Source organism: Dipodomys merriami, unplaced genomic scaffold (genome assembly GCF_024711535.1).
Source record: "Dipodomys merriami isolate MVZ:Mamm:240054 unplaced genomic scaffold, mDipMer1.0.p SCAF_29, whole genome shotgun sequence".
In the NCBI taxonomy this organism is placed as follows: Eukaryota; Metazoa; Chordata; class Mammalia; order Rodentia; family Heteromyidae; genus Dipodomys; species Dipodomys merriami.
The window spans coordinates 1439394-1448963 of NW_027204381.1; the positions used below are offsets into that span (position 1 = coordinate 1439394).

Here is a 9570-nt window from a genome sequence, read left to right on the forward strand (position 1 = left end):
GGTTTTCTGGTGGATAGTTAATTGGAGATAAGAGTCTTGCAGACTTTCCTGCCTGGGCTGGCTTCCAACTGCGATCCTCCTATCTCAACCTCCTGAGTAGCTAGGATTACAGGTGTGAGCCACCAGCACCCAGCTTCTTGAGAGAGTTCAACAACTCAAATTATGATTAAACTATAAAAAAGAATTAATTCATATTCTCCTTTAGTTTTAGATGACTTGGATAGCAAACTTGCTCAGGAGCAATCTACAAGCTCAGCGAATGCCAGCTATGCATCAAGCACGCAGTCTGGCCATTCTTACTCCAACAGGAACAGACCTAGAGCTATCACAAGAAGACCCCAAAATCGTCATGAAACTTCTAATATGTCCATCTATGACATCTTGAGACCAGGAACTCCTAGAGAAGGTTTTAAAACCTTTTCCCCTAGGACAAAGACAATTTATAATATGTATAGGACAAAGGAACCCAGCAGAGGCTTAGAAGATAGTGTGCAAAAGAATACATTTGGGAGCACTTCTCTGTGTTTTGATAGCAGACAACGATCAGCCTCACCAGCCACGGGGCATTTCACTGCAAGAAGCTTACATTTTCCAACCACAACTGAGAACAGGAATCGATTTGTACCTGCAAGCCACCAGCAGAGCCCAAAGAGGACTCCATTATCATCTATCATATGGAATAGATCAGATTTTTTGAGAGACAGACAGAACCAAGCAGAGTTCCATAGCGCACCGTCACCCATGGAAATTGACCCTGCTGAACAGTGTATGTATCCTCACTGTCTTCGGGAGAATAGGAGACATGAATGGTTCCATTCACAGAATGCTTATCAAAATGCACGTTTAAATGATCCCCTGGATACTCCCATGCATCCTGACATATTTGAGAACTCAGAGAACATGCCATTTTACCATCAGGACAACCCCTTTGCTAGGTCATTCTTTAGCAATGCTTTTAAACAAAGTAGAGAGCACAGATTTGGACAAAGTTCTTTTTGGGGCCAACAGGAAGAATGTTATTCCTGTTGGCCTGACTTTCATCAGGGTAGGAAGCCATTCAATTTTTCCAACAGAGACTTTGAAATGTTTCCCTCTGAAGCAAATGTTCATGGCCACAGTGTCCCTCCTCAACACTGGAGGCCATTTTCTCCAGTTTTCAGGAGCCAAGAAAACCCATATCCCTGGCAGTCTGGTTTTCAGATGCCACCACTGGAGAACATGGAGATATCACACACAAGTGAGAACCAATCCACTCCTTATTTTGGCACACCAACTTTTGGCTCCATGTCTGATTTGAGTCATCCCATGACAACTACTGGGTTGGAATATCAAAAGGACAGTTGTCCTGAACACATGCAGAGAAACAAAGAACCCTTTTCATTTGGAATTGACCAGAATCTAGCACCTTCATTCAGAAATTCCTTCCCCCAGGTTCCTGATGATAAAAGGAATTCTCAGAGTCCCAACTTTCCGAATTTCACTGTCACTCTACAAAATGTCATTCCTAATAAGCCAGACTCCCTTCCAGGAAGATGCCATACAGAAGCTACTGTGACCAACAGCACTTTACTTGATTCCCTTCCTCTGGCTGAAACCCAGCCCAATATCTTGGTCACAGAAATGAATGAGAAAGACATGAATGAATCTCTTTCCGAAGACAAACAACTACACCAGACAGACCAGACCAATATGACAGAGATTCCCCCGTCTATTTCACAGACAGTGATCTCAAACCCCTTAACTGATTTTCAAAATCCTCTCTCCCAGGATCCAGTCAAAAATGACAGATTTGGTTTAAATTCACCTAGCAAAGGAAGTTCACGAAAGTCACCCAGAGCCTTTTCCAGGAAAAATGCCTCCCCAATTTGGATATCACAAAGAGATACATCCAATGAACTTAAAGGGATCAAGAAACTTGACTCAGCGGCTTTCCTTCCTTTCCTTCAGCAAAGCACAATGCCACTATCTTTCCCCAGCCCAAGTCAAAGTTGCCGCAAGGAACTGGCAGTAAGTAAAGGAGACATTTCCAGCACTAGTAAGAATAACCAGCAGTGCTCTGAACCTACTGATAATCAAAACACACAGTCTCCCGAGGAGTCTTCTCTTTTGGATACTGAGGCCAAACAATATCCCACACCTCGTTCCACCAGCTGCAGCAAGATGGCTGCCAATAGGCCATGTGACTCTTTGGCTCTATCATCAGGGATAACACCCAATTCCTCACCATCGAATTATTCTTTTCGTGATGCTCGTGTGATTTCTTCTACCACCAGAAGCCCTTCAGACAATGGTCCAGCTCTAGAAGAGAGAGAAGACACAGACAATGCTACCACAAAGCAGAATAGCCAGTGTGCTATAATTAGCCCTTCAGAAACCCCAAAGAGCAATGATGGTCATGTGCCTCTCTGTGAGGATGTGGTTGATTTTGTCAAAGGCCATTCCCGTTCTCCTTTCAGAAATGGAAAGGTAAGACATCGTGTATCCTGTATTGAAAAGTTAAGCCAAACAGCAAGTTGTTCAATACCCCCCAGCGAAGGAAGTCACCCCACAGAAAACCAAAACAATCCCAAAGCTTCGGAGCTTAACACCATTTATTGCACTTTGCCGAGAAAATCGGCCAGTTTCCTCATCAATGGCAGTCAGCCAGAAAGTAAGGTAAGGGCTACATCCATTAGGAACGGGCCACTTCCCTTTCAAATCAAAAACACTGTGCCAGATCCGGTGAAGAAATACGAGTCAAGCAGATGTGATTTTCCTGAGTCAGTGAGTGAATGTTCCAAAGTGGTTTCTGATTCCATCACCGTGGCATGCGAAGCCACAGAGAAGATGGCAAAGGTAAGACCCATCAGATCTGCTTCTGTGAGGAAGGGACCACTTCCATTCCTTGTGGGGCGGTCTATGTCATGTCCTTCAGAGAAACCACAAGCCTCCACTGGAAGCGATGAAACAAACAACGAATCAGTCTTAGACACAGACGCTGCTTCTGTGACACCAAAGACCAGGGGGAGACTCTTTTCCTCGCTAGAAAGCAAATCACCTATTAGAGATGGTTCTTCCACCTACACACTGCACCCAAAGGAACTCTTCCAAGAATGCACTGAAAAGATGGCTGCCCCTGGGACAGGGGAGGAAAACCCTTTACCATTTTGTGCAGACATAGCCCAAAAAGAAAACAAGAACACATTACATAAATTCAAAACTACTAGTATGTTTTCTGTTTCTGGGAATGAAGATAATGTAAAATGTCTCGAAGTGGTTTCAATATATTATACTCTACCCAGGAAAGCCAGCAAAAAAGTTTGTAACCTCCTTCAGCAGTATGCGCAAAACACGAGTTCGCTTATGGAATCCCTGCAGGTGGAGACGGAGGCATCTCCTCGTGCTTTAGGAGAGAGGGTAAAGGATTCTACACAGGAGCGGTCAAGTTCACCTTCCCCAAATGTAAAGATGACAGAAAGCTCTGCTCAGAGTTTGACTGACAACAAACTGCCAGATAAGGGACCCTCTGAGCCTACATTAGAAGAAATGGCTCCTGTTTCTCTGTATCAAGGAGAATCTAAGGCCAAAGAGACCTTGCAAGGTGACTTAGTTAAAACACTTCTAGGTGATTTTTTGCAAAGCAGGAAACAAAAAGGGGGAACTTTACAAAGGGAAACCCTTCCCAACTCTTTAACACAACAGGACAAAAATACTGCAGCAGAAACACCAGAAAATTCCCAAGAATCCATTCAAGCAGAAAATAGTGGACCCTCTAGTCTGCCAGCTCATTCGGAAGATAATGTTGAAAGTTCCCAAACCAGAAGAGGTTCTGGGGAGTCTGCAGGTACAGACATAGCCATTATATCTACCCCAAGTACAAGGTGGTCTCTGGAAGCTCACCTGGCCCCAGACCCGGATGGCAGCTCCAGTGAGCCACATCCTGGGGAAATCGGAGGAGAAGCTGGAACAGATCATCCAAAAGTGACTGAGAAAACTCTTGCCGAAAGCCAAACCTTCGCTCTAACTTCAGCATCACAGACACTGCAGTTTGAGGAGACTCACTCAGGTGAACCAGATTCAGGGAAGTCTGAACCTAGAGAATTACCCCAAGGAAACCAGGAGCTCACTCTAACAGAGAGCAGGAAGGCTGGGGGAGAAAGGCAGAAGTTGGACTGGGATCAAACGTCACTCACTAAAGGAAATCATGCAAATGACACCAACTTGGATATCCTACACAAAGGAGAAGACAGATCCACTAAACATAGATTGGCAGCCATGTCTAAAGCAAACCAAAAATTCCCAAGTAACCATTTCAACCCCAAAAGACATGTAGCTACTATCTTCCCCCAAAGTGGAAGTGAATCTGGCTTTGGTCTTTTATCTCTTGGCAGACTAGAAGACACTGCACTGTCTCCAAGGGCTGCTGTAAAGCCCACAGAATCTGTGGATGAAAACATCCTGAGGGACGAGGAGACAGACATGGAGGTTTCTGAGAACCCTCTTCAGGTTACTGGCATAGCCAGCAGAGAACCTTCTAGTCATTCCTGCCATCAGAAATCTAATGACATTTCACAGCGACCCCAGAGTGAGCTTAAAAATGTCTCTGAATCCCCACCAAAGCATGAGAATTCTAAAGATGTTCCAGTAGCTCAGCTTGTAGAAGAAGAGTCAGCATCCACAGCCAAACTCATATCAACCAGCCTCAGAGAAGCTGACTTCTCTGATTATCAGAGGAGGCTCAGCCCCCCTTTCTCCCTGGAAACTGTGCAGAAATCTCTGATGAACCTCTCCCTGGCTAGTTATCAGCAGCAACATAGGAGGCCTGTGTCTCCAGGATGGGAACCTGAACCACAGCTCTATCGTTCTAAGAGTTTAAAAAGCATCCATGTGCATAGTGACCTACGCACAAGTCAGCCACCCAAAGCTAGGGGGCGCCATTTTTCTGAAAGCACCTCTATTGACAATGCCCTGAGTCCACTGACCTTAGGGAATGACTTCTCTAACCACAGTGGGTACAATCGAAGATTCAAATCTTTCTCTGAATTTCCTTCCTGTGATGAAAATGAAAATTGGGCTTTGTACAGCGAGAACAGGACAAAAACAGGTCTCAAGTCCACGTCGTCTATCTCTAGACCCATTGATTATGGGATTTTTGGGAAGGAACAACAGTTGGCTTTCTTGGAGAATGTAAAGAGGTCCCTCACCCAAGGAAGATTATGGAAACCAAGTTTTCTTAAAAACCCTGGCTTCCTGAAACATAGTGTAAATAATCCTGCCAACCCATCCCAGACAGACCCCTCGAGCTCCAGTTCACCAGAAGATGGATCATTTCCAATTGAGCCACTCAATATTTACGAAGAAGACCCCGTGGAGTCGGACTGGGACACAGACACCACCACAGATGATGAATACTACCTGGATGAAAAGGACAAAGAGTCAGAACTGTGAGGTGTTAAAAAAAAAAAACTGCAGGAGGCATTGTATTTTTTTTCCTATTTCAATCAATATTATTTTATATGATCAGGAGCATATCGGCATGGTGCCTTTGCATTCCTCTCTTAAGAATATCCTCCTTTGGTCTCACTGTGTTGTGAATGCTTAGAGTCCTGTATAATTGATCATGTCACAGTGTACTTAAGATCTAGCTTTGCCATATCAGAGAAAATAATGCATTGTCTTCTTATATTTGGCTTTTGACCAAGAGCTCTTTAAATCTGTCCACTCTTTTAAACTTCAAACTCTCACCCATTTGAGCTCAAAAAAATAGGTCGTAGAACTTTAAATCAAGTCTGCTGGACCAGTTTAAATATGCAGAGTAGGCTGAGATGTAGCTCAGTGACAAAGTGCTTGTACAAAGTGCTTGTACAATCCCCAGTACCAAAAAAGAAAAGACAAAAAAATTTTTTTTGCATAGTAAAGAATACCATTTCCGGGGCTGAGAAGGTGGCATGCCTTGCATGCACAAGGCCCTGGGTTCGATTCCTCAGCACAACATAAGCAGAAAAAGCAGGAAGTGGTGCCATGGCTCAAGTGATAGAGCGCTAACCTTGAGCTGAAGAGCTGAGGGACAGTGCTCAGGCCGAGAGTTCAGGCCCCACGACCAACTACAACAACAAAAAGAATAACATTTCAGGCTCAGTGATAGTGTTTGGCTAGCATGCATGAAGTACTGGGTTTGATTCCTCAGTACCACATAAACAAAAAAAGGCAAAAGTGGCACTGTGGCCCAAGTGGTAGCCTTGAGCAAAAGAAACTCAGTGCCCAGGCCCTGAGTTCAAGCCCTAGGACTAGCACAAAAAATAACTTGAGGCTGGAGGCATGGTTCAGAAGTAAAACATCCACTAAGCAAGCACGAAGCCCTGAGTTCAAACCCCAATATTGCCAAAACATAATATTTTATTATTCTTTGCTTAGTGCATGCCTATGCATAGACCTTTTCTCTATTTAACACACATGATGATATGTTTTCTATGTTAAAATTACATAAAAAATATTCTGAGTTAATATTTTTATACAAAGAGTCTGATCAACTTGCAAGTCCTATTTCTGTAAGTTTTGTGGGCCCACTAATTTGCTACCAAAGGTGGAATGAAGTTAGGGTGTCAGTAAGTTTATGCTCAAAGCAAAGTAAATGAAGGGCAGAATAACAGTTGCTTTGGAGCCCAATCCAGATTGCTCTGAAATCTACTGTCTGAATTCAAAGGTGGTTGGTGGCCAATGATCATTTGCACTATTTGTCATATTTGCTTGTTGGTCTGACTCAGGAACCAAGAAAACAAGAAAATTCATAAAAATAGCACCATCTACAGTTTTATACTTTTATAAAACACTTCGTTAAAGAAGTCTAGCAGATTGCTATGTATTCTAACATACAAATTGCTGCTTTTTATTGTTTATTTTTGGTATAGCTATAGTAATTTATGTCACTTTTATATTCATAACAATGTTTTCTAAAGTTATTATTAATAAAATTGTGATTGAACTATATGTGTAAATAGAATACATCACTACGGAAACAATACTGTAAGTATGTTGCAAATTCTTAAACTAGTTAGATGTTAGACTGATATGTTCATATATTTTGTACAGTTAAACTCATTTAAAATAAGATTTAAAGCCAGGCACTAGTGGCTCATACCTGTAATCCTAGCTACTCAGGAGGCTGAGATCTGAGGATTGTGGTCCAAGACAGCCCAGGCAGGAAAGCCCTTTAGACTCTTATCTCCAGTAAACTACCAGAAAACTGGAAGTGGCAATGTGGCTCAAGTAGTAGAGCTCAGGGACAGTGCCTCAGCCCAGAGTGCAAGTCCCACGACTGACAAAAAATAAAATAAGTTTACCCTTGCATTGTACATGCATTGATGCTAATAACACCTTTACTGCTACTAACAATGGTTAGAGATATGTTAACAAGGGTGATATGTTAAACAAATAAAAATCAATAAATAAATGAGAAAGTTAAAGCTATTTTGAAAAGGAGGTAAATATGAGTCCTGAAGGGGACTCTGTTTTTTTTATATATAGAAAATCAACTCTGTTTTTTTAATATAGAAAATTCAAAACCTTTGTAAACTTAATAGGCAGAATATTAGAGAGGCTGTACAGGCACAGACTTGCTTAGTGGTACTAAGTGGTAATTGTGACAGAATGCCATTTAAATACATAGTGTAAATATGTAAATATCTCACTTTCCATGCAACTTTGTGAATGTATTCCCACCAGGGGCTCTTTGTGACACTCAATGCTTCTGGAAAAAACCATAAGCACTTTTTGTTAAATCCCTGTTCTCTTAATGTAATTGTTCCCAGACCCATTCTCTAGATGTGGAATATGTTACAAACTTAAGCTTATGTGGAAATAAATGACTTAAATGGAATGCTGTTTGGTTTGATTTCTATTCCTGTCCTCCCAGTGATAGCTTTTATGTAGAAAAGCATCAGGAGTACAAGGAAGGGGGCATTTATTCTTCCAGGTGGCTTTGGGTGAGATTTGCCTGTTTCAGATTTGACCAATGAGTAGTTGTATCCTAGGAGGAAATACTCCATATTGTGAGACTGCAATGAGTGCTAATGCTTAAACCCTTGTCTCACAATCTAAAATCTACCCACAAGTTGTAATATATGAAAGGGCAGGGACGGGTTTATATTCTGTACACATTGTAGAATGCATGATGTACATGGGTACTGAATACATGTTACAGGAATACTTAAGGTATTAAGCATTTTATAGGTTTTACACTTGTCCAGCCTTATGTAACATCTTTTATTAATGACATTGAAAATGAGGCACATCTCCATAGAGAGTTTATCACAAAGAAACCAAAGACAGTCTGAGTGCAATGGCTCACTCCTGTAACTCCAGCCACTTGGGAGGCAGAGATTAAGAAATACATAAATAGAAGAGAAAAAGGCAGGTGTCAGTGGCTCATGTCTGTAATCCTAGCTACTCAGAAGGCTGAGATCTGAGGATCACAATTCAATGCCAGTCTGGGAAGATATATCTGAGAGATTCTTAATTTCAATAATTAACAAAAAGTCAGAATTGGAGGAATGGTTCAAGTGGTAGAAAGCCTTGAAAGCAAGGGCTAAAGGTCTTGAGTTCAAGCTCCAGTACCACCTAGAAGAAGGAAGAGGAGAAGGAGGAGGAGGAAGGAGGAGGAAGAAGATAGGTTGGTACAGACTCAGTACAGCTAAACAAGAGTGTTCAGATTTAATAATAGGACTTTCTTGTTGAGTTCTTAGGGGGAAAATGGGTGTTACCTCAAGTGTTATATAATTTATTAGGTCATATTTTATTATTGCTTGAGATGAGCTCAGATCTTTTCTCTGGGGGGGGGGAAAAACAAGTCTGTTTGGAAGATTGTGAACCAATGTGTTCTATAATTTTTTTTAATGATAGATAGCCTTCCATTTAAGCATTTAAGCAGACTCCAAGAAACAAAATTCATCAATGAACGTAATAGACAAGTAAAGCTACACTTTAGCCCTGCAATTTACCAGATATTTACAACTCGTTCCTGATAATCATCTAAAGTATAAAGAACACTGTGTACAACCTCTGCTTAGCTTTTCTAAACCAGGTCAAGAGCATTGTGGGGAAAAACAAACAAACAATAAAACCAAAAAACCCTGGTAAATCTGACCGAGCAAAAATGTCAGTGTTATAAAGGCTGGAGAGTACCCAGAGCCTGGGCCTGACCAGAGCCTGGGCCTGACATGTATTGCAGTCTGCCAATAGGGTGCACAAGGTCTGTTTCCTTTATTTACAGACTCGCCCAGCCAGAGAATCTTTATTTCCTTCCAACAGATTCAATCCAGAAGCTAATAAAAAGAAGAGAAAGTAATTACAAACTGGTTACCCAAGAGTGGCTTTCAGGAGCCCAGTCTCTGCCTACATCCAAGCTTCAAGCACCCAACTGGTTCAGGGAGGCTTGAAACACCTAGTTCAAGGCAAGACCCAGATGCTGCCTTGTGCCGTCCTAAGGCCCAGCTCCCCACACCAAACCCGGGCCAAACTCAGTAAATCCTTGGTCAAAGAGGGGAAGGTGGTAAGGGGAAAGAGGGTGAGCAGAGGGAATCCTAGTCCAGTGTG

At 42.1% G+C, this 9570-nt stretch overlaps 1 protein-coding gene and 1 long non-coding RNA gene across 6 annotated transcripts in view; one reads left to right on the plus strand and one right to left on the minus strand.

Moving 5' to 3' along the window:
• Positions 1-2324, minus strand: part of LOC138838807 (uncharacterized) — a 27387-nt gene extending 25063 nt beyond the window's left edge. The window contains exon 1 of the long non-coding RNA XR_011375757.1: positions 2225-2324. This is a non-coding gene — a long non-coding RNA (uncharacterized lncRNA). The remainder of the gene's footprint in view (positions 1-2224) is intronic.
• The window catches only part of LOC138838806 (exophilin-5-like), a 52323-nt gene extending 44474 nt beyond the window's left edge, over positions 1-7849 (plus strand). For all 5 annotated transcript variants that reach the window (XM_070038154.1, XM_070038151.1, XM_070038152.1 and 2 more), the window contains one exon: positions 206-7849. In XM_070038154.1, the coding sequence (XP_069894255.1) occupies positions 206-5427 (5222 nt within the window). In that variant the 3' untranslated portion in view covers positions 5428-7849. The remainder of the gene's footprint in view (positions 1-205) is intronic.
• Positions 7850-9570: the final 1721 nt, after the last annotated feature.